This window comes from Amphiura filiformis, chromosome 7 (assembly GCF_039555335.1).
Source record: "Amphiura filiformis chromosome 7, Afil_fr2py, whole genome shotgun sequence".
NCBI lineage: Eukaryota > Metazoa > Echinodermata > Ophiuroidea > Amphilepidida > Amphiuridae > Amphiura > Amphiura filiformis.
In genome coordinates this window covers 22,758,477-22,784,364 of record NC_092634.1, presented here as the reverse complement: position 1 = coordinate 22,784,364, position 25,888 = coordinate 22,758,477, and the positions used below count along the sequence as shown (strand labels likewise).

General features: G+C 35.8%; 1 protein-coding gene across 2 annotated transcripts in view; it reads right to left on the bottom strand.

Moving 5' to 3' along the window:
• Window positions 1-10,788: 10,788 nt before the first annotated feature.
• LOC140156893 (probable serine/threonine-protein kinase pats1) overlaps window positions 10,789-25,888 on the bottom strand; it is a 34,184-nt gene continuing 19,084 nt past the window's right edge. Inside the window, exons 13-23 of one of the 2 annotated variants that reach the window (XM_072179910.1) lie at window positions 24,023-24,164; window positions 21,482-21,639; window positions 20,865-20,957; window positions 19,113-19,323; window positions 18,716-18,953; window positions 17,681-17,987; window positions 16,516-16,658; window positions 16,260-16,324; window positions 15,828-15,974; window positions 14,759-14,853; window positions 10,789-14,203 (exon numbers count right to left, since the gene is read on the bottom strand). In XM_072179910.1, coding sequence (XP_072036011.1) covers window positions 14,132-14,203; window positions 14,759-14,853; window positions 15,828-15,974; window positions 16,260-16,324; window positions 16,516-16,658; window positions 17,681-17,987; window positions 18,716-18,953; window positions 19,113-19,323; window positions 20,865-20,957; window positions 21,482-21,639; window positions 24,023-24,164 — 1,671 coding nt within the window. In that variant the 3' untranslated portion in view covers window positions 10,789-14,131. The remainder of the gene's footprint in view (window positions 14,204-14,758; window positions 14,854-15,827; window positions 15,975-16,259; window positions 16,325-16,515; window positions 16,659-17,680; window positions 17,988-18,715; window positions 18,954-19,112; window positions 19,324-20,864; window positions 20,958-21,481; window positions 21,640-24,022; window positions 24,165-25,888) is intronic. The other variant, XM_072179911.1, reaches the window with a different exon arrangement.

Sequence of the window (25,888 nt, the reverse complement as noted above, 5' to 3'; positions counted from 1 at the left end):
TCATAAAGGTACACAATAACAGAGGCGGTCTAAGGCTGTTTGACTCCACTTCATGTGTTTTATTCAATACATACTCTTTCTTCCTCAATGTTTTACTGTTTATTCTTCAAAGTCCATATGGGATATGTCCTCCTGCTGCATCAATGATTGTCAGACATCTGCGGCCAATGCTCTCAGCGAGATTCTGATGCGCCCTAGCCTTGATCTATCGCTGCCCTTATTGAGTAGCACAACCAAATCAATAGGAATTTACTGCAACTTTTGAAATTGAGATGATTGCATTCAAAAGGTCATTGTGTCATCCATTCGGCATCGATTTGGACTAATGAGGTATCAAACTCTGCGGAATAACTTTATCTGTAACATACTTTTGATAGATCTCGATTTATGACCACATCTTTGACTTATGGACCAAAATCAAACTGGATACTTTCTTTTTGGGATGCGTTTACATACATGTGTGCTTTATTTTGTATTATCTTACTAGTGGTAATCTCATTCTAACATTGTTGTCTTTGTATATGATTCAAAAAACAACCCAAGTCCAAAATTTAAAATGAACCCCACGAAGTCCCTGAAATGCTAATCGTCATACCTAATACAGGTTAATCCACTCATTTGGAGGTAAAACTTACCATATTGACCAGGTAAATCTAACTGAAGGAATTAAAATGATACACAGGTTTTTCTCTCAAAATCACTTCCCATGGACTTGGGTGGCTTTTGTATTCATGTATTCAATTAATTGAGGGTGGAAAGAGATGTACCGTGGTTTCGATTCCACAGGGTGGATGTCTGTAAGAGGAACAGCCATCAAAAGAGGACTAACTCAGATCACGCGCCAAATAAACTTGACAGTGTTTTTCCCAGTCCACGGTTGTGAATCACGGTATAAAACCAATAAAGTTACTACAAGAAATGTATGAAAACGTATAAAAGACGTCTAAACTTGTCTCTAAAACCAAGTTTCAGAAATTAAATATCCCACAGAGAGAAATGTTGATGCGTTGGATATAGCGTTAGATTATTTTTGTAAGTTTATACATAATTTGTTAGAATCCTTTTGAATAGCCTTCGTTTACATCATTTTTACGAACCATGTTCACGAGATCCAAACCGTGTTCATGTTTTATTTTTCGGAAATATGTGCCACCCCCCAAAAAAAAAACCAAAAAACAAACAACAATAAAACAAAAAACACATGCAGAGTGATTGCTTACTCCTTCGTATTGTGCTACAAAACGATCAAAGAAATGATGTCGTCATTTATCAGAACCAACTGCAGTACCGATTAATTTTAGAAGCCCGTTTTGGGGAAACATTTTGGCGAATCTTGTATCTTGCAAAAAAACCGATTTGTTATTATCGATACCTCGATTGTGCCATTGTAGAACCATAATTTTGACATCTAACTACCTACATTATTTCTCAACTTTCTGCCACTCGCTAACCCATTTCATTTTCACTGCAAATTGAAACTACTATTGCAAAAAACGAGGGGGTTTGTTTGCCATCGATACGTCCGAAATTCCAGGCCGACAAGCTTGTTCATTCTAAAGTCCGATTCTTATTCCACATCGCAGCGCGATGCGATGCTGCGATGCTTTTAAAACCTCGCAGCATCGCGCGATGAAATTAAAATGTACATTTTGATTTCATCGTGCGATGCTACAAAGTTTTAAAAGCATCTGGGGTCTGCATCTCCTTTTATGGTCATTTTGCCGACCTTGATTTTCCAGCAACCAATCACAAACGTGCCTATGTGACTATGTGGGTGAGTTAATCAAAGGCTCCATCAGTTTCGATCCAAATGTCGCCAAATTCATACGGGAGATCGTGCAATATACCTAGACGGTAGTGCGAAAATGTGTTTGAAAAAGAATTGGCCTCAAAACCAGTAACAAAGTGAGTTTTTCGGGTAACCAATGGTAATGTAGAGCTGTATCAACAATAACACGTTATTTGCCCAAAGATTTATCTTTCCCATGTCGCTTTCTTGAAATGTCCCAAAAATATTAATTTTGGGAAAACGCCACAAAATTTAAAACAAACATGAGCCTCCATCAGCTGCCTTCGAAAATAAATATACATCCGCAGTTGCCTGGTCATTACATGCCAGCGCTGTGATTTGTGGTACGTCGTGTCTCCCCCTCTTCATGAACCAGTACTTTTAGTTTGCTCCTTAGAGAGCCCTTGGAGAATGTCGTTATTAGGGAGATTTAGAGGTATAATTAGGTTTATTCCTTTTTAATGTTTCAGACACTTTTGGTGTGAACATTAATGACAAAGTTGTACCAGTGTAAAAAACCCACCAAAATCATGACGGTCCTAATAACACTTACCAAACGTAAAACCAACTCCCATTATGATTGCAATATTCGATCCAACAATCCACGTATGAGTGTCAAGCTGCTGCCTTATGTCTGGTAATAAAATACTCAATGTTTTGATAGAACCTATCCTCAGAAACATAGTAAAGGTTACAACGAATAACACCATCCACGATCTAGCGCTGTCCTTCTTCATTTCAATTAACTGCTAAGTAAACTGTGTATTAGTTATCTTGAGGTATGTCAAGTACAATATGGGTACTGGTTATTCTGTCCTGTGAAGTACAGCATCACACCATAAGCGTAAGAAGATCTCTCATGATTCTCAACATTATTAGCATGTTCGGCTAGTTTTAATCTCTGGACGACACAATTTTTACTCATGTCATTTTCCTTCCATTAAATTGATGACAGTGGAACCGGTTTCATTAGGCTAATCACCTATTGTAAATCAAATTAAATCTATTAAATTTACGTAGAAGCTATAAACGATAAAACGTCATTCCAGCTGGCTGTCCAATAATGCAGTCAATATTCAAAGCCAAATTCAGAGATATTTGGTACCAAATTATTGTTCACCTAACTGTTCAACGAATTGATCAACAGGATTTTTGACTATTGATAAATAAATAAATAAATAAGTAAATAAATAAATAAATAAATAAATAAATAAATAAATAAATAAATAAATAAATAAATAAATAAATAAATAAATAAATAAATAAATAAATAAATGTGCTATACGGATTCAAAGCAGGTTTTGGCTCTACAGTTAAATACCTTCATAAAATAAGAGCAGAAAGTAAGTTCTACAAAAATAGAAATTGTGGGTAAAGTGTCGTTTTGTAGGAACGGATCTATTATAGTCCGTATACCTTCCTCGAGTCAGTAATTTAGATATTGCTTTTATTGTATGCGGTTTGCTAAACAGGGCTGAAAGGGCTAAGCCCCACCACTTTTTCCAAAGCATGCTTTATATTTTTTACTTCTCAAGATATACAAAAAAATCACTGAAAATACACAGAAACTTGTCCAAAAAAAACAACTTTAATATCACAAATAAATTCAATTTGTAAGCGATGCCAAATACCCCATATGGCACACCTTACATTTGCTATTGCAATTCAGTTTGCACGTGCATTTGATAGTGTAATGACAGCACCACATGTCCCCATTGGCTTCCTGTACATTGGGCTAAAATGACAAATCACCCTTATGCTTGTCTCTGCTGCATGCTTCCACTTCACCTAAATACTACACTTACAAGGGCAGAACTATGTTGACACTGTGGCTGGTATAAGTGACCTCAGATCATCCAAGCGTGTATGTGGAATCTCTCACAGGGGCTACTTTGAGAAATCACCAACCCTATATTTAAACCATGCATTGATGAGTCATTCACAAGAAATGGGAAAATCAATAATTGTAATCAGATCTTTGCTGAATCCCCAATTCTTTTGCTGCTGTTGGTAGGCCTATAGTTGGGTTGTTTTGAAGCCATACTGGATTACTGATGGTAAGAATATGGGTGACTTTTGTCCTAAATTCGCTACTTGCACGGTTCCGCATACATGAATGGGAATTGAACTAGTCATAACGTTCTGTGTAAGGTTACATAATTCTTCCTTTCATGTATGCTGCCAGTTCGAGGCTCTCCCCGCACATAGTGCATAATGGCGGAACCGTGCAAGTGGCGAATAGCTGGCTTAGAATCTTCTTGGACCACATGTTGATAACTGTACAAATGTATATAGGCCTACATAGTGACTGGTACATCAGTTAGGCAACTAGGCCTATACATGAACCAGTTTGCTAAAATTGTAATGTGGAATACTTCAGGTGGCTGAGGTGAGTAGGACAAATTTAATCATGACTTAACAACCTTAGTTGTGTACTTAACAATTTTGTGAAATTCATAAATTTGTAACATTTTCTCAAAATTCCACTTGAAAGATCCTACCAAATTACCTTTCAGAAGTAAAAAAAATCCACCTAGTGTATCATTATAATAGTATAAAATTTAATCAAAATTTTGCTTAAAAGTGCCCACCAAATTGCACCATTTCCTTTGCAGAAATCAAAAATCGCCCAATTAAGAGGGCGGCACATCCCCCCTCAGACTCCCCCCTGTTCGCGCAAGCGCGAATGGCGGTGCTTACGCACCGCAATTAGCCCCTATGCATTTTTAACCCACCAGCCGCCACTGTACAGTATATCTATATAAATGTAATGATGAGAGGAAATGACGAAAGGAATTCAACTAGCATAACAGATCCCTACAAGAATTAAAACAGTTTTTGAGAAAATTTCGACCAATTCAGGAAGAACTTTTGTTGTTTGATGGCATGTAGAACTCTATTCGCTTTTAAGCAAAGTTGAATACTGATGGCGCTATTTAGTGGGCATTGTTGAAATAAACAGACGATGATGCTTTCGCTTTCATGTAAACTTTATCGAATGAGTTTGGTGCATACACCAATTTATAAATAAACAGATTGGAATTTTTTCTAAGCGTACTCGAATTCAGCTGACGCCGGTACAGCGTTCAGAGATGGACACGAAGTTTCTTTTGTGTACTCGCGCGCTATTTGCGCTATTTTTGAGTTTGCTCACGCAGTACCTGACTTAGCGTCGATCCCCATGGTCAACATGTCATGTTTCCGCGCTATGGGTATATTATATAAAGCTTATTTCAACTTACGTTTGATATTTTTTTTACTTCTCTTTTGAGCACTTAAAACAAATTTAACCTATGGTTTATAAATTTCTTTGAGCGACGGTTCTTGTCTTGTTAATCCGTAGTTGTGCTATTTGGCTTTGTTTTTGTTTTTTAAATATTTTTTTGTTTGTTTTTGTTCCTACCCCTATAGGGGAAGGCATTTTACAGGCCTATTTGGCCTTCCAGCCTTCTCCTCCATAACATGTCTTGTTAATAATTGTTTTAATTAAGTTATTTTTCTGATTTTGATGTATTTTGATAATTTAATATTGTCTGATTTTGATGTATGTAATTATGTATTAATTTGATATGGAAATAAATGATGAATGAATGATGAATATTATTGGCCTTTACGATATTTTCTTATGTTTTTGAGGTAAATAATTGATATAATAGTTGTCATGAAATCAATTTAAATTGCAAATAAATCGCCTTTATACTAGACTATGCCATAAATAAAACATGTCATTAATCATGATGAAAGGATTCAGTTGAACTCGAAATTATACTGATATTTATTACATCAAAATACTAGTATAAAATTGTTATGAAAAAGTTATATTAGTGACAGTAAAAGTAAAGTATACGTAGGCTTATTATATTATAGAATGCGACCGTATCATAATGTCATAATTATATTGGCACTTCAATACTGAACAATTCTGATTTTAGAATCTACCAGTTTATTAATCGCGAAAGTCCGGGTTAAAAATCGACTATGGACAATCGACATTGCATTTTAAACGGGACTTTGATCGGGCAAAGTCCCTAACACACACACTGTCAATCATACATGTACTTGTTTATCAATCCAATTTAACCGCACGCACAAAGCTTGGAAGTACAAGCATGGTACAAGACGCGCTCATGCACCTACTGGGAGTTTAATGTTCCCGCCAACACAAAGGCCGCATAGTTGTGTACCATGTAGTTATTAATGGTAATGGCAGGTGCCCGGAGGATTTAAACCATAACGAGATATGGGCGACCAATCACAAGCCAGATCCATTCAAAGATGCATTACATCATGGCCAATTTTAGTAGGCCAGAAATCCGACAATCTCATCCATAGACAGCCGTGTTAAGCATGCAAACCGCAATCCAAAGTCAGTAGTCCACTTGGAAAGCTAACAGAGGGGTACGGTGACTGAAAAGATCAGTTGTGAAAATCTATCAATTGTGCACAAATTAATTAAATCAGAGTTTTAAGCTTAAATGCAATAACCAGAGTATGCCCAGGGAATAACCACAGTATGCACAATGGACAAGTGGACTACGGAGTAGTCTACCTTTATACTTAATTGGAAAAAATAGTTAATTGCAATTCTGGGTAAAAACCACATGTGCTTGCTAACGGTCAAAAAAATTTTATCGCATGAGGTTAAAGGGCTTTGGTAGTAGGTTACAAAAAGTCACATCAAAAATTCCTCCGGAGCTTGTTGCCATAGCAACGGCAGATTTTATGATTTTGGCGATTTTTGCTAATTTTGGGGTGAAAATAAGGGAAAATATGTACTTTTTTTAATCGCTCCTGACTTTATATTTGAGGTAACATTAAAAAAGCAACCTTACCACCATAAAGTAATATCTTTGTGCTTTCCCCAGATGCAAAAAATATTTCAATAATACTTCCCTATGTGCAATTTTAGGGCTGGGCAACATCGCCAATTTAGCACTTTTGAAAAATGCAATTTTACCCTATCTTTGAAGTCTAAAACTAATTTTGCTTGAGCACCTAGAATTATTTCCTCTTTGTTGGTACTTGGGCAGACATTGCCCCTTCCAAATTTGGTAAAAAATCTCTGGGGCTATTTGACCTGTAAAGCCAGTGTTGCCAGAAAGTTTGATAATTTAAAAAAAAATGCATTTTTCGAAATAATGCATTTTCTACATATTTACTCATGTAACCTTTAATACCACCAACTTAATTGAAATATTTGCACACTTTGCACACATGATTAGACACACATTGCAACGGAAGCAACACTTTGAGGCTGGGAACAAGTTCTGTCCTGCAAAATCCGGTATTGCCAGAAAATCATATTTTATAAATCCAAATCTCCAATTTGTGCGTTTTACAATTATTTATTCGCTTAATTTTATACTATCAATGTTTAGTTGAATAGAATGTGCATTTAAACATCATCTGATACAATAGAGATTCAGACACATGGGCGAGTTTCTCGACAGGTGGCTTAGTAAGCCTTAGGCTTAGGCGTCCTTGAGGATACTAAGCTAGATTTTACCAAAAATAGTACCGTAATTTTTACATGGGAAATTGTTTTGAAAAATGACATATGCATCTTGGAAAGTGTATCAGCTTACTAAGACATGTAAGATGGATGTTTGGATCAAAAAAGTAAATCACAACATTTTCCTTTGACCTATGGTTTTTGACTCATGACTTCTCTTGGAATTCATAAGTAGGCCTAAAATGCAGGTTTTTTATGATTTTGGTCATTTTGGGCCAAAATGGGCCCTTTTTAACCACCATCTCAAACAGGTTTTGAAACATAGGCAATGATGGTGTTACCAGATTATATGACAATTAATTTACCCATACCCGTAATTTTTGAGTTCGTCAAAACATGCGTGCATTTGTTTAAAAATGTAGCCTGGTAAAATGAATGATACGCACAATAAAAAACTTCAAACTCCCATTGGGGCATCAATATTGACGTTTGCATTATTTGACACCCTTATTTAATTTCTTCCCTAAATTTAGACATCCGTTTGTTGTTCCGATGCCTTCAATTTGACTTCTACTTTTACGTTGATACAGGACCTGTTGTCCAGGGTGGAAAGGTGTTCACATCGAAACAACCGTGCAGACAATATTTATCATGTTTACAATGCAAGTAAAAATCCAACTGGTGATGAAGCTAGAGGCCTGATGGGCTGTTGCAATTAAAACACTCCCTATTTTCCCCCATTTCCCCTAGTTTCTAACACAATCCTCAAGATAAATCTCTATCCGTATGTGTACATGCTATCAATTTTGTTAAAATTGCCATCTATTATGTTATCATGTCGGTGGTATCAAAGTATCATGGTATGATCATTGGGTAGAAGGGAGAAAAGATTATAATACATATTACCCTAAAGGATGTTGAGGTTGAAGGTCATTTAGGGGTTGAATTTAAAATACCTGTGATTGGGCTCAAAGTTGGTGAATATAAACCGAAAGGGGAACGTGTTAAAAACACATCAGAGGTCACTTCGGGTCAAACATCATGCACAGGTCAAATTTCAAAATTCCTCTGATTAATTTAATTGTGAATAATAAATTCCTAAATAACATAACACAAAAGAAGACCTCTCTTACTTCCATGCCCCTACTAAATCTAGCTTCCCTTTGAAAGGTCCGATGTTTAACATTTGCCCTGAAAGACTCACGATTTAAATTTTTCCTCCTCCCGGGATGCCCAGGATCAGGGATGTAAGGATGTGATCACTGTGGAAGATAACATTCGATTGGCTTTATAATAAAACATGAAGGATCTAAAGATTTACCAAATCCTGCATACCAGAAAAATATTTATGTATGTGGGCCTTGATCTTGGTCACATTCCGGTCCACATTGAGGGTTTGGGGCGATTAAAGTGGGCCTATAGAAGATTTCATTGAGCCAAGTGATGGTCACAATTCAGTCGGCCATTACTGGGTCCCGCTGCACCAAACTGGCGTTCTTACTGCCCAATTGGGCATTGATGGAATGTAGTTTCTCATCCCCGGAGAGAAGAGAAGAGAAGAGAAAGGGGAAGGGGAAAAAGAGAAGAGAAAAGGGAGGAAAGGCGATTATTTTAAGCATTGTTTGAAGACGGGTCCTCTTCCTAAAAGCATATAAAAATTACTATGGACCCGCCAATATGCAGGGCCCGTTACACTTTGTCACCAAAGTCAGTATTAAGACGGACTCCATACTGACTTCATCGATCTATGCATGCTTTAGTAAATGCGAGTCTCAAGGTTTGTAAATTGAGTTGTTTAAATAGTGCAAAAATGATGCACCAAATGGCTTGAATTGGACTTTCATTTTGCAAACTTTTCCAACTTCTGACACCCCTGCGTAATCCATATACAAGTGGCTATATTTCGCTCCTGCTTTCGCGCATTTGTCAATATATGTTTAACACCATTTATAGGCCTACAATAATAGGGAAAAACTTATCCACGAAAGGCTTCATGGACCGCTCATTTTACACATTTTTGGCTTTTTTAAACTAAAATCATTAACAGGATTATCATAAAGACTACAAAAATTGTTTGATTGGCATAACATTTTTAGCTATTAAGAGAATTTTAAGAGAAGACAGTTTCCAGGGAAACAGCCATTTAAACCCATTTTTTGTTAATTTTACTGGGAAATATTAGCTCTATTTTCCAGATATTTGCTTAAAAATGAGCATTCATGGCCGTTGCCATGGAAACTGCATACTCGTTGAATTCTCTCAATAGCCTAAAATTAATGAAGTCCTATTTATCAATAAGGTTAAGCGTAGTTTAAACTTTTGTAATACAAAAATGGTTAAAAGGGCCAATTTTTTGCCCAAAATGACCAAAATCATTAAAAAACCTGCATTTTAGGCCTACTTATGAATTCCAAGAGGTCATAGGTCAAAAACCATAGGTCACAGAAAAATGTTGTGATTTACCTTTTTGATCTAAACATCCATCTTAATAAGCTGATACACTTTCCAAGATGCATATTTTTAAATTTCCCATGTAATAATTACTATTTTTGGTCAAACTAGGCTTAGTATCCGCAAGGTCACCTAAGCCTAAGGCTTACTAAGCCACCTGTCGAGAAACTTGCCCATGTGTCTGAACCTCTATTGTATCAGATGATGTTTAAATGCACATTATATTGAACTAACATTGATAGTATAACCTTCACGGAATAAATAATTGTAAAACGCACAATTTGAAATTTGGATTAATAAAGTAAGATTTTCTGGCAATACCGGTTTTTGTAGGACTGGACTGGTCCCCAGCCTTAAAGTGTTGCTTCCGTTGCAATGTGTGTCTAATCATGTGTGCAAAGTGTGCAAATATTTCAATTAAGTTGGTGGTATTAAAGGTTACATGAGTAAATATGTAGAAAATACATTATTTCGAAAAATGCATTTTTTGAAAATTATCAAACTTTCTGGCAGCACTGGCTTTACAGGTCAAATAGCCCCAGAGATTTTTTACCAAATTTGGAAGGGGCAATGTCTGCCCAAGTACCAACAAAGAGGAAATAATTGTAGGTGCTCAAGCAAAATTAGTTTTTAGACTTCAAAGATAGGGCAAAAATTTCATTTTTTCAAAAGTGCTAAATTGGCAATGTTGCCCAGCCCTAAAATTGCACATAGGGAAATATTATTGAAATATTTTTTGCATCTGGGGAAAGCACAAAGATATTACTTTATGGTGGTAAGGTTGTTTTTTTAATGTGACCTCAAATATAAAGTCAGGAGCGATTCAAAAAAGTACATATTTTCCCTTATTTTCACCCCAAAATAAGCAAAAATCGCCAAAATCATAAAATCTGCCGTTGCTATGGCAACAAGCTCCAGAGGAATTTTTGATGTGACTTTTTGTAACCTACTACCAAAGCCCTTTCACCTCATGCGATAAAATTTTTTTTGACCGTTAGCAAGCACATGTGGTTTTTACCCAGAATTGCAATTAAGCGCCCAACAAAAAGTGAGTGTGTAGGCACGGTTGTTTGATGTCATCATTTATTAATGTTTCTCACAAAACAATTCTAAACCTTAAAAATACCAACAGCTATCACACTATTATGTTTTTAGCTATTTTTAACTATTTTATATCAAATTTTCTTTTTCTGCCTTTTTGTGATAATTTTTATGCTGTATAAACTGTATATTTGTGTGCAAATTGAGGGCGCTATTTACATATATTTTCAATTTATTTTATCCCAACAATAATGAGTTATTCCTTTCATCTAGCCCTTGCAAACAAGATTACAGCCAACTTAATGCTACACTTTTTAAATATAGCATTTGTGGCTATATTTGCATGGTCTTTGGCCACCGTTTTTGTTCCTGACCCCGTGTAGGCTTACTTGGGCTTGATTTGCAGCAAATTTCATCACCTCAACTTTTTTTTTTTTTTGCAGTTGTTGTCCTTTTTGTAAGCTATGAAAAATGCAATCCATCAAGTATTCTGATATAGTTTTTTTTTTACTTTTCTATTTGTTTAAAGTACCTTTTCAGCTATCTGGCCTAAAGAAAGATATCGCATGCCTTTTAAATGTTTCTCGTGCATTTCAGAACTTAACTTCAGTATGTTCAGGGGCAAAGCCTCTGACACGGCTTTGCTCCTAAATGTTCATTCTGCCAGCGTGAAACAACAATAGTGCATTCAAAAGAATACCCAAAGATTTTGAGCACTGTTTGCAAACTTTGTCATTTTGCAATTTGTATCTGTATCTTTCAATATTAATAACATTGTCAGCTGGGGCCTGAAGAAATTCCTTTTCATCTTCTCTGGATCTGAATGAGTTGAACTGCTGCATCTGCTTCTGATAGTAGTTATCATAGTAGTTCCTGTTCGTATTAGATCAGACACATTGATACACATTATGTAACCAGAATTTGCTACGATGTCACCAGACATCAAAACTAATCCTATCAGTCAGTGTTCACCTTGATAATTAAGTTGAAAGTGACCTTTTATCATTAAATATTGTCTTGGGGCCTGCAAAAAATCCTTTTCATCTTCTCTGGATATGAATGAGTTGCACCTGCTTCTCATTGACATAGTCATCGCAGTTCTTGTTCATATTAGATTTAAATACAAGGTTTGCACCAAATATTAAAACCAATCCTATCAGTCAGTGTAGATATTCTGAGGTAAACTTGTGAAAAGACTCCTAAAATTTCATTCTGCCAGTGATAAATAACAAGTTTGCATTCAAAAGAATACCCAAAGATTTTGAGCACTGTTTGTAAACTTGTATATTTATAACATCAGCTAGGTCCTGGAGAAATTCTTTCTGATCTTCTCTGAACCTGGATGAGTTGCACTACTGAACCTGCTTCTCATCAATTTAGTCATCATAGTTCTTGTTCATATTAGATTCAGATACATTGATACACATAATTATGTATGCAGAATTTAAACCACAATTTTAAATGCGATTTAAAGTTTGCACCAAACATCAAAACCAATACTATCAGTCAGTGTTGAGTATGACCATAGGCCTTTGAAGGCCTATGGTATGACACAAAATAGGCTTCCTCGGATATTTTAAGGTAGTAAACTTGTGAAAATGCTTTTAAATGTTCATTCTGTCAACGTTAAACAAAAAATTTGCATTCAAAAGAATATCCAAAGATTTTGAGCACTGTTTGCAACTTGTATCTGTATCTTTTAATATTAATAACATTGTCAGCTGGTGCCTGAAGAAAGTCCTTTTCATCTTCTCTGGATCTGAATGAGTTGACCTACTGCATCGACTGCTTCTCATAGTAGTTATCATAGTAGTTCTTGTTCATATTAAGATACATTGGTACACATTATGTGACCAGACTTTAAATCACAATTTTAAGATTGCATCAAACATCAAAACCAATCCTATCAGACAGTGTTCACCTTGATAATTCAGTTAAAAGTGACCTTCTATCATTAAATATTGTTTTTGATCATGACATAACTTATATAATTACAAAATTGTCAGATGGGATTAACAACTCAAATTGTATGAAAATAGCAGGGTTTCATGCTCAGCAGCTTTCATACAGCAGTTAGGAAATTCTCCTTATGGCTTTCTAAATTGTGGATGCTCAAGAACATCCCAGCAAACACGAAAAACGTTTTAAATAAGTTATATTTGGGCTTTTGGTTTAGGTAAAAACGTGTTAATAACATTAAAATGTCGGGTTATATAAAGGTCATGATAACGTTTTAAAACGTTTTGTATGAAAACACACTACAACAATATTTTTAAATGTTTTCAAAAAATGTTATTGTAAACTTTTTTTGCAAACATTTTTGCCAAATATTGTGTCAATACTTAAATACCATTATATTAAAATATTTGAACCCAGCAAACACAGAAATGTTCTTAAAATGTTTTTTTCAAAACCTTTTAATAACATTTAAATTTCTGTTTAGAATGTTTTGTATCAAGTTTTCAAGAATGTTTTTGGAATATTATTAAACGTTTTTATACCCTTTATATAACCCGACATTTAAACGTTTTCTGTAAAACAATTTTGTTTGCTGAGCAGTAGATTATCAAAAACTGTTTTTTAAGATTATGAAAACGTTTTATTATCTTTATATAACCCGACATTTAAACGTTTTCTGACAACCTTTTATAACCTTTTGCGAATGATGTCGAAAACGTTTTGTGTTTGCTGGGATGTTTCACACAGATGAATGAATAGTAAAATGGGATATCGAGTTTTCAATGGATGTAAGATTCACATATTCTTTTGCATTAATGCTCTTCGTGCTAGAAGTTGAAGTTTTGAAATATTTTCTCAAAATATCAAGAGCTATCTTAAGAACTACTGAACCAATACTAGGCTTGTTTGTACTAATTTTAATGCATTTTTCATGCTGATTCCAAATATGGTCATGAAAATTTACATTTCTGAAATTTTTGAATTAAAAAAAAATTGAAACATGTCGTCTGCAGTCGACACCCGTGTGAAGAGAATTAATGTTGGTATTGGTGCTGATAATTGAATTTTATCCTGGTGGCAATGACAATGATTTGATTTCCATCATTACTTCCATTGTCTCTGGTATGTTGATGGCTGATGGGATTCTCTACCATTCATCTGTTCCCTGAATGACTCCTGTTTGATCATCTGAGTCTGTTCCATGCACTGTATGATGTTCTCTACCATTCATCTGTTCCCTGAATGACTCCTGTTTGATCATCTGAGTCTGTTCCATGCACTGTATGATGTTCTCTACCATTCATCTGTTCCCTGAATGACTCCTGTTTGATCATCTGAGTCTGTTCCCTGCACTGTATGATGTTCTCTACCATTCATCTGTTCCCTGAATGACTCCTGTTTGATCATCTGAGTCTGTTCCCTGCACTGTATGATGTTCTCTACCATTCATCTGTTCCCTGAATGACTCCTGTTTGATCATCTGAGTCTGTTCCCTGCACTGTATGATGTTTCTGCAATTTAAATGAAGTAACTGTTTAGTATTTTTGTTTGTTCATGAAGATGCTGTACACCCAGAGAAGAAGAAATACATCTAGAGAAGACGACCCTTCGTTATTTGTATATAAAACACAAAAAAATAAATCCTATGATGTATACATCCCAAATAAACATAGCAAGTCACGTGAAAGTTGTATAGCTCTTTCCACTTGTTTGTAATTGATGTGCAACCATGAGATTACGCTACCTGACACAAAAATTTTCATTTTCAACTCCACCTCTTAACTTATTTTGTCTTAAACATTCTCAAATGAAGCTTGAAATATCTTAAATTAGGTTTTGAGGCTTTTATATTTAAGGGTTCTACCTCCTCATATAACGTTCTAAACCCATGATACACAAGCTTTTGTATTCTTTAATTTAAACATTCCGCCCTCCAAAATGACAAATTTGACTCCCAAAAGACTTTAAAGTACACTTGAAACTTAAACTCCTGTTACAATTGCATATTTTGACAATGAAAAACATGTTCTGTGTGATTTTTTGGTTGAATTGAATTCTTATCATACCTGTTTAGATATTTCATCCATGATTAGTTTATCTGCCTTGTTTTCATTGTCCTCATATTTTGTAGCATACATCTTGCTTAGTTGCATTTTCAGCACTGAAAGAAACAAAACAAAACAAAACACACTCATAAAACAAATTATCTCATCTAATTAAGGTATTTGGAAGCTATTGCTCAATGATCGTTGATTTTAATCTTTTAGAATTGCTCCTAAAGCGCGCTTCAGACTCCGAGTATTGTACGTACAATATTGTATGTACAATATGTACGTTATTTAATCTATTGCCATTCTATTTCCAGTAATGTTTAAGTTCTAACGAATGTTTGATGACGAAAAATCGATAATATGTTACATACAATATCTAGCAGAAATATATTATCGATTTTACGTCATCAAACATTCGTTAGAACTTAAACAGTACTGGAAATAGAATGGCAATAGATTAAATAACGTACATATTGTACATACAATATTGTACGTACAATAAAAAGACTGTATACTACTTTATGTACCAATAATATATTGCAACAAAATTGAAACTATTCTATTAACTCTAAGGGAATCTTCTAGAAATGACATATGCCAGAATCCATGGCAGTGAAAATGATATCAACAATCCAAATCTGTATCTGCAAAAGTACCACAATGGTAAGAAGGGGTTGCCCCAAGATTGGGAAGCACTGGGGTTTTTTTGTAGCCACTTTACCGCCAAATTTCTTGATTGTTTTGGATGACTTTAAAAACAAACTGCCTTACAAAAACCTGAAATGCTGGGAGAAAATGTGCAAATTCAAGGCTATTTCTAGTCTCCTGAAGCAAACCTTTCTTTGGGCCTTGGAAATCATGTTATTTTTTTTTATCTTCATTCAGTCTACCAAGATGTAATTTCTATCATTTTTGTTCTTACAAGATCACTTGTAGAATCATGGAGACCTGTAACCAATATCTGTGAAAACCGTAGAAGAAGACTCCTTGTCAGGGCTCTTGCAATTAGGATGATTTCTATTGTAAATTGCGAAGCCAGAAGACAGTCGGGCAAGCACAAAGTACTGCATTCTTATAGACTTACCCTGAAAAGATGGTCTTTTAGTAGGTTCTCCATCCCAGCATTTCCTCATGATGTTAATGAGGTCTTCAGGCATTGTGTCTGGGATAGCATCCAGATTTGGTCTGTGTCCTTTGCTGAGCCATACACTGAGCAGGGCATCATTTGCAACTGGAAATAAATAACAGAGTGAGGAGATGATCTTAGCTCAGCATCTATGACCCGTAAGGGCTCAATCAAGGGACTTTGGGAATTCAAAATTTGTTGGGACAAACATCTTAGTTTCTCCCTTTCTTTCGGTCCAAAATTGTGTTTAAGTTCTTCATTTAAAATTGTAAAATAGACACAAACAGATAAATAGATAGAAATTATAGTGGTGGCATGCTCCCTTCCATCCACAGTGGTGCTGCTACTGGACAAACATAGAGATAGAGTCATACTAGTAAGAATACTTACAAGTATGTAGCTGTGGCCATGGATCCTTGCCGTTGGTGAGAATCTCATACAGGGTGATACCAAATCTAAGAAAGGTTAATTAACAGTAAAATACAAATCAGTATTTTTCTGCACATTTCTAATTCTACAACTTAAGTTCAAAGAACATTATGTCTTGCTGGGGTATGCAAAAGCAAAGAGAGGGTTGTTGCAAGCCCCTATTGGATCTATCATGAAACCTTTGTAAACACAACACATAATTCTCATATATACTCACGAATAAACATCCCATTGTGTTGTAGGTTTAGTAATGGTCCCTGCCCAGGCCTCCGGGGGTATATGTGATATAGTTCCAGCTTTCTCTGCTGCTAGTCTTGTCTTTACAGATGCTGTATTCACAGCCAGGCCCAAGTCTCCTATCTGGTAAAGGTTGGAGAAAAAAATGCAAAATCAAAAGATTTTATCATTTTCACTTAAAGGCTTATTCAGTGATTTGCTCATTCGCAAAATTGTAACATTCATCAAAATTCAGTTTAGCGCTCTAAATGTGCGAACATAGGATAGGGTGTTTAGCTAACTTTAAATACATTATGAGGTGCCGATACCTAATGACTGTTAAACCAGTAGCGTAGCCAGCAGGGGGCAGAGTACCCCCACTGTCAAAATATTAAAGATAAAAGTGTCTCTTTGACAAAAAATGAAAGAGAAAACCAAAAAGGGCAACGGAAAAGAAAAAAAAAAGCGCAGTGATTTATAGTGCGCTACGCACAGGCACAACGCCTAGACGTTGATCCACAAGCCTCAGCACACTTTACAGGTTGTCGCTGACCACTATGGCCCCACATCATTCCATAAACCATTACACAACAAATTCAGGGACTTTGCTGCTTCAAGAGCGCACACCCTAGACAAACCACAAATAACCATCGCAACCAGGATCAGCTCCCCGAGTTTCGTACGGGTTACAACGAGACAAATTAGCAGTGAGTTCCTTGTACAAGGGAATTTCAAGCTAACTCAATGTTTCCACGAGAGCATACTAGGCACCACCAGGGTTCGAACCCGCAACCTCTCGCACCATAGTCGAACGCCTTATCGATTGAGCTAACTTGATTGAGCTAACTTGAAAAGAGCCCTTTTCACCCCAATCGTGGGCCAAAATAGTGTAAAAAATACAAAACAATTTTACGCTACGCACGTACATAGTCCCATTAAAACTCTTTTTTGAAGTCTTTTTACATGTACAGTCTCTCTAAAAAAACGTATATGTTTGTATCACACCAATAACACCCGGTCAAAATGATGCCATAGCATTTTTTTGTCTTTTCCCAAGAAATTTTTGCCCCCCCCCCCGACAAAGAAAGCTGGCTACGCCCCTGGCTTAAACCCCATTATAAAGAAGATGTTTTGTTATACTATTGAGCCAAACTATGTTCACATACCTTTGCCTTGAATCCTTCACCAACAAAGATATTATCGCATTTCAAATCACGATGTACAATTGGTGATGGTAACGTATGCAAATAATTCATCCCCATGGTTATGTCAAAAATCATCTTCACTCTGCGTGGTAATGTGTCAATATTTGTCATATACTTCATGAACACCTTCAGGCTGCCATGTTTGAAGTATTCCATAACTATAGATGGATGGTTAGGGTCGTCAATTATTCCCATGATTCGGACAAGGAATGTGGATGAGATGGTACGCCACATCTGTTTGGCTTCAGCTAATACTCCTTCAGAGAAACTGAAATAAAGGTAATTATGAAATCATTGTTGTACTCGTTGTTGCAATAATGTAGCAATAACCAGTAAAGTGCGCAGCACTTTGAAAGTGGGGGGGGGAGATTGTTCAGTTCCCCCGAATGGAGTCTGATTAATAGGAGCAAAGTTTGACGTTTTTAACGTTTTTCCCCCGAATCCCCCGAATGACCAACAAAATAGTGGGGGCCATGGCCACCCCTGCCCCCCCCTTTGCGCACGCCACTGTCAATAACTAATGTAACAATAACAATTCACAAGAAGTCATTTGTTTCATTGGCGCTAAATTGTTGACACTTACAAAAACCATCTTCGATGTTTCATTGATTTGGGAAAACTGACATGCAAAAAACAAAACAGAACCTATTATACATGTAGGTTAATAAATGTGTATCATTTTGGGGAGTAAAATAGCACAAAATAAATGCATGAGCCTCGCAGAGAGTGCATTATAACAAAGTTGTCACTAAAACTGTTGGAAAACGCGAGCAATATATAAATGCATCAACCCACAACAAAAGCACTAAGTGTAGTACGCAGAGTACACGCCCATGCAATTATGCACACTTAATACACTCCTGGCATTTTTCTAACATTTGCTTTGATTAGTTTTCGCTATCTAAGCGTTTACTAAATAATATTTGTGTCTCGCTCGAGGAAAGCATTTAGGCCACCATCTTAATTTAACACCTTAATGGACAAGCAGTCTCTTACTTCAGCTGCTTAACTGCCACATCATCCCAGTGTTTATGTTTGGCATGGAAGACCAAACCAAACCCACCATGTCCCAGTTTTCCTATTATCTTCAAGTCTGATTGAGATACTGTTGCTATCTTATTCTCTGACTCTACTGATGAGAATGATGAAGAATCAATTGATGATGCAATGGATGATGGATCACCAGAGTCCCTTAGTGATGTTGTACCAGAGTCTCTCAGTGATGTTGGTTTTCCTGAAGGATCAAGAGGTGATAAATGCAGAAGAAAAATGTTCAAAGGCAGAGTCCTGTGTTGTTTTATTTGACTTTGAGAGTATTTGCTTCATGACATTTTGCTATAATTCTTAAACAACATTTATATAATATTGAATATTTGTATAGAATTTTATTTACCTTCCGCACACTGAAACTGTTTCTTAATTCCGGTGGTATCAATTCTGCTTCGTCCACTGCACATAAATATATCCTTTGTAAGACACTGTTCCAGATTTATAGTGTGTGGTACCCCTGTGTTACATGGACAGTCTATGTGGAAACTGTACCTGATAGGTTTGGGGTAGGTTTGTTGAAGGACCTTTAACGTTGCTGACATAAAGTCTTTAACCTGGCAAGTAAGAACAGGAGTGTGAGAGTTCATAAGGGTAATTTAGGGTGAGTGTTCAAAGAGCTTTTAAATAGAAATAGAGTCGCAATAGATTATATAATCTTTTGTTCGTTTGATGCCGATTAGAAGTTGCGACAGGCTATTCATAAAAGTGGTACCATTGTTTCGAATAAAGGGTTCCGCCATTAAATTGGTCACTGATCCGGCATCATATTAACGCTCTACACAACAGGCGAGTATCAATAAGTGACCACACTACAGTCATGTGTAAGGGCAGTCATCTGTAAAGTGGTACCATTGTACTCATGTACCCCAAATGTGTGCTTGTGTGGGTCTGAAGACTATAAGGAGGCTTTAGCTGTCGATGCAATCATCTTTACCACCCACCTGACGATAGGTGTTTCATTTAAATAAATTGAATGCTCTTGGTGATCGATTACACATTAGAATGTATGAAGGCTGCCATGTCCAGTCCATATATCTATATTACACTATAATGGCAATCGCTATACGTATACATGTAAGTATAAGTATAGGCCTATAAAGGTTGTTTTAAGAAATTTCCATTTAATTTTATTTTAAGGAGATTGGTATAGAAATAGTGGCGTACCCAAAGAGGGGAGGGGTTGGGGAGGGGCAGATTCACCTCTGTGAGAAGTCTTGGGAGGGGGGAGGGAGGAAGAGGGGAGGAGGGGATATGGAGAATGAGAGAGGGCTGGAGGAAGGGAGAAATAAAAAGATATAATAAAGACAAGCAGATAAATAGAAATATAAGGAAAATGATGGGAATGAGAGAGGAAGGGTGAGAGGGGACAATGAGAGCGAGGGAGTGATAAAATGTAGGCCTAGGAAAGAATAAGTACAGAGAAGGGAAAAGAAAGGAATGATGAATACATTTAATAATAATTATTAGGCCTATATAATAACTAAACACATAACAGCACTGGGCAGCCATTCGACTATGTCAATGCCTTTATTCGTTACGTAATTAAAACGCCCAGTCAGATGTATTTCACACCTACCAAACACAACTCACCCAATTTCGCAAACTGGACGTTGAATGTACACGCTCATGAATATTGATTGGCAACATTTTCCAATATGTCAGCGCTCTAATCGGAAACAATAGAACAATAGACCCTGCAGAGCGTTGTGAGTGTTTACAAACAATATTAATGCATGTGTGTTTATAGTCTCCTCTGCCTTCTGCATACCAGTTTGATTTTACTCACTATGTGGAATGAGTGGAATCACAATGATGGCAGAGAAGAATACTAGCTGCTCAGATGGTCTAATTCTTTCAAAGATATAATATCTCAACAATCATGCCACTATTTGTCCCATTTTTAGTCATTTTAAGGACACTTTACTCTTTGCTGTCCCCATTTTATCCCTGAAATGTTCTGCACTGTGCTGTAGCTTTATCAATATCATAACCACATGATAACTATCATAAAAGTCTAATGAAAACCATTCTGTATGAATTAGAAAGTTTCTGATCTAGAAGAAATTACTGGGGAAAAGTCAAGATTTTGGAATACCTTGCTACATGTGCTTGGACTTGGTGAGTTGTCTTCTTTGTCTTGGCTGTTATTTACTGCAGTCTGGACTACTGCCACTCTGGTAATTATTACCTGATAATGTATATATCAGACATTAATCATTTAGAAGATACAACAAGTTTATGAAATTTAAACAAATCATTTATAAAATAATAGAAGTTTACCATCTACTGAAGATAACACAATGAAGAACGCACATATTTTAAAGAAAAAGGTACCAGCTTACTATCTTCCAAAGATACAAAACTGAAGGCGATACTGATGTGCTATTAACTAAAGATCACACAAGTTAGTGTCTGCTGAAGATAGAACAAATTTGATATCACCTGAAGATAACACAAGTTTTACTATTTTACTACAACATTTACTGAAAATAGTACAAGTTTGCTATCTTATGAAACCAATAATAACTAATTACACAGGTGCGCTTTAGTAGTGTACATGTTTGATATATCAGAAATTAGTTGAACAGCTGTTCATATGTTCATTATTGGAGTATGATTATATTCGTCCTGAATCATTTTTTTAATTGAAAGATGCAATTTATTTTACCATGGAGGCAATGTATCTATATATTTTTTTTAATTAGACTTTACCGTAATCTTGGCATGGTGTGAAGTAGACATCACCAATTCCAGTTGGTGGAGATCATCAGCATAGAGAATAGCATGTCTGTAGTGGAGACTAGGCATGCTTCCACCCTGGGCTTGAGACCAACTAACAGCCCTGGCTAAAAGGCGATGAAATATGCCATCTGGAATATGAAAAAAACACAGAAAATTTGTCTACACAAAAGTTCAATAACTCTAGATACACAAATGTATACCCCGCTAACATTGGAAATACACACATGCCATAACAATTCACCTAATGGCACACATGAGCTCCTTTGCCTAGGATTAAATTGTGTCCTTATTTGCTGGTGGGAATTTTATGGGACAGCACTTTTAGGTTATGCCTAAAAGTCCACTTATGTCAAGGGAGCCCATAGTGCCATTAGGTGAATCAGTTTGCCAGCCACTAACCACAGACTAACTTACACCCCAAACTGTAGTCTCCACGGCAGCCAGTTTGGTTCCGCACCCTCCACACAAACAGTCTGCCAATGATAAGGAACGAGGTCTTTTTGATTGGCTAGCCGTTTCCCATGACGTCATCCAGCACGTGCTGCTCGCGTATCTGATTATTCAGCCAGGAGTTCAACCCACGGGCAATCAAGTTCCCGGATGCAGCACTGCTGTTCGGTTCTCATTGACTTTGCATTGTCGCCCTCTTAGCTAATCAGAAACGCCGTATACGTGTGTTACGGCTGCCTTCGCAAACAACACGAACTCGCAAACCAGTTTGCGAGTTCGGTCTTTGACGACGGAAACGCAAACTTTATCGGGTAAGGAGAATATAAGATGCAATCGTAAGTTTCAACATTGTACTGATTTAATGGACATGATGGATATTATTCAAGGTCTTATTAAGGGCGCCGTACACCAACTCACGATGTATTATTGCAATACGAGTTCCGGGTTAATACAATTATGCAGTGGAGTGGGGAAATTGGTGGGTGTGTATGGGGAGGGGGGATTATTAGTTCAAAATCGGAAACTTATCTTAAACTTGGGCGAATTTGGCGTATTTATCCCCATTTTTGGTCAAAATAGTGTGTTTTCTGTATTTTTGGTCGGGTTGGCCAAACTGACGACAAAGAACACATGGGGACCCCCCCCCCCTCCCCCTTGGCGCCGCCACTGGGGAGATAAAAAGGTGGTTTAATAGTCTCAGATGAGCCATACTGGGGACAATTTGCGAGACTTCCCTATTTTCATAAGATCTGTGCTGAATACGACACCTGAAATTCTTGATGCAACGATCTAACCGTAAAAACACACAATCCCGGGCACACAATATCACATACCACAAGATGGTGTATTGACCTGCTGATGAGGCAGTGAATTCTCCTAACAATGCCTTCTATTGAACTTAAAACGAACTGCATAAGAAAGAGGGCAGTATACTATTTTGAGTGGGAATTTTGTATAGAGTTTGCGTTCCCGTCCAGTTTGCGTTTACGGCCTTCACATACGTGGTCATTGCCAGACTGTTTGTGTGGAGGGAGCGTAACCAAACTGGCTGCGTAGGAGACTACCCAAACTGCAGACATTGTTTATCACTTGCTTTTATATGCTATTTGCGATTAATTTATGTATTTTTTTTATTGTAATTTTTTTATAAAATAACTAAAGTGAACAATAGCCCATGAGGAGTGACACAAGTCATGCATCAAGAACTGATATTAATATCCCAGCAAACACAAAAACGTTTTAAAAACGTTTTAAATAAGTTATATTTTGGCTTTTGGTTTAGGTAAAAACGTTTTAATAACATTAAAATGTCGGGTTATATGAAAGTCATGAAAACGTTTTAAAACGTTTTGTATGAAAATACACTACAACAATATTTTTAAAATGTTTTCAAAATATTATTGTAAACTATTTTTGCAAACATTTTCTGCCAAATATATGAAAACGTTTTAAAACGTTTTGTATGAAAATACACTACAACAATATTTTTAAAATGTTTTCAAAATATTATTGTAAACTATTTTTGCAAACATTTTCTGCCAAATATTTTGTCAACACTTAAATAACATTATGTTAAAATATTTGTACCCAGCAAACACAGAAACGTTCTTAAAATGTGTTTTTCAAAACGTTTTAATAACATTTAAATGTCGGGTTATATAAAGGTCATGAAAACGTTTTTTGGGGCAAACATTTTCCCAAAATATTTTTTCAACCCCCAAAATAACATTCTGTTTAGAATGTTTTGTATCAAGTTTTCAAAAATGTTTTTGGAATGTTATTAAAACGTTTTTATACCCTTTATATAACCCGACATTTAAACGTTTTGTGTAAAACATTTTGTGTTTGCTAGCAGTAGATTATCAAAAAATGTTTTTTAATGTTATGAAAACGTTTTATACCCTTAATATACCATTTATATAACCCGACATTTAAATGTTTTCTGACAACCTTTTGCGAATGATGCCGAAAACGTTTTGTGTTTGCTGGGATAAAAGAGGTTTGTTTAATAGATGTTGAGCTGTTTTTCTTACATCTTTTTACTTTTACACTTCATCTTACCTGGTAGAAATCCATCAAAATCAATGTAAAACACTGTGGCTGAGTCTGACTCACTTGGTGTAACATGATGATGGTGATCACCTGGCTTCATTAGTGATGGCACATAGTAACATATATCACCTGCCTTTGTTGCATCTTGGTCCTGGATTCAATTTAAAGTAAAACTTCACAAGTTTGTTACAGCCAGGAATCATAAATATCAAGGTTTTTGATTATTAGATTTAAAGAATTTACTAGTGCGGGCTAAAAAGTGTGTAGCGTTATTTTAGTCCAAAATGATGTGACAAAACCATGCATACTTATTTACACAAAGCTTCACAAGTTTGGACAGGGCCAGGGATCAAAGATCTTAAAGTTTTTGATAATCAGATGTAAAGAATTTACAAGTGCAGGCTAAAATATGTGTAACGTTATTTTAGTCCAAAATGAGGTGACAAAACCATCCATACGTAATTATACAATGCTCCACAAGGGATCAAAGATATCAAAGTTTTTGATAATCAGATGTAATGAATTTACAAATGCAGGCTAAAAACTGTCTAATGTTATTTTGGTCCAAAATGATGTCACAAACCATGCATACTTAATTACACAAAGCTTCGCAAGTTTGGATAGGGCCAGGGATCAAAGATATCAAGGTATTTGAAAATCAGATGCAAAGCCTTTACAAGTGCAGGCTAAAAGTGTGTAGCGTTATTTTGGTCCAAAATGTGGTGACAAAACCATACATACATAATTACACAAAGCTTCACAAGTTTGTCATGGCCAGGAATCAAAGATATCAAAGTTTTTGATAATTGTGACAAAATCATGCATACTTAATTATGCAAAGCTTCACAAGTTTGTCATGGCTAGGAATCAAAGATATAAAGATTTACAAGTGCCGGCCAAAATTGTTTAACGTTATTTTGGTCAAAAATGATGTGACAAAACCATGCATACTTAAATATACAAAGCTACACAAGTTTGTCACAGCCAGGGATCAAAAATATCAAAGTTTTGATAATCAGATGTAAAGAATTTACAAATGCAGGCTAAAAAATGAGCAATGTTATTTTGGTCCAAAATGTGGTGACAAAACCATGCATACCCAGCAAACACAAAACGTTTTCGACATCATTCGCAAAAGGTTATAAAAGGTTGTCAGAAAACCTTTAAATGTCGGGTTATATAAAGGGTATATTAAGAGTATAAAACGTTTTCATAACCTTACAAAACATTTTTGATAATCTACTGCTCAGCAAACAAAAATGTTTTACAGAAAACGTTTAAATGTCGGGTTATATAAAGGGTATAAAAACGTTTTAATAACATTCCAAAAACATTCTTGAAAACTTGTTACAAAACATTCTAAACAGAATGTTATTTTGGGGTTGAAAAAAATGTTTGCCCAAAATATTTTCAATAACGTTTTAAAAACAATTTGATGACCTTTATATAACCCGACATTTAAATGTTATTAAAAGGTTTTGATAAAAACATTTTAAGAACATTTCTGTGTTTACTGGGTTCAAATATTTTAACATAATGTTATTTAAGTATTGACACAATATTTGGCAAAAATGTTTTCAAAAATAGTTCACAATAACATTTTTTGAAAACATTAAAAAATATTGTTGTAGTGTGTTTTCATACAAAACGTTTTAAAACGCTATCATAACGTTTTAAAACGCTATCATGACCTTTTATATAACCCGACATTTTAATGTTATTAAAACGTTTTACCTAAACCAAAAGCCAAAATATAACTTATTTAAAACGTTTTTAAAACGTTTTTGTGTTTGCTGGGTACTTATTAAAATAAAGCCATATTGTAACATGTCTATAAAAAGAGATTAGTATTTCTTTTACATAAAATGTTAGCGT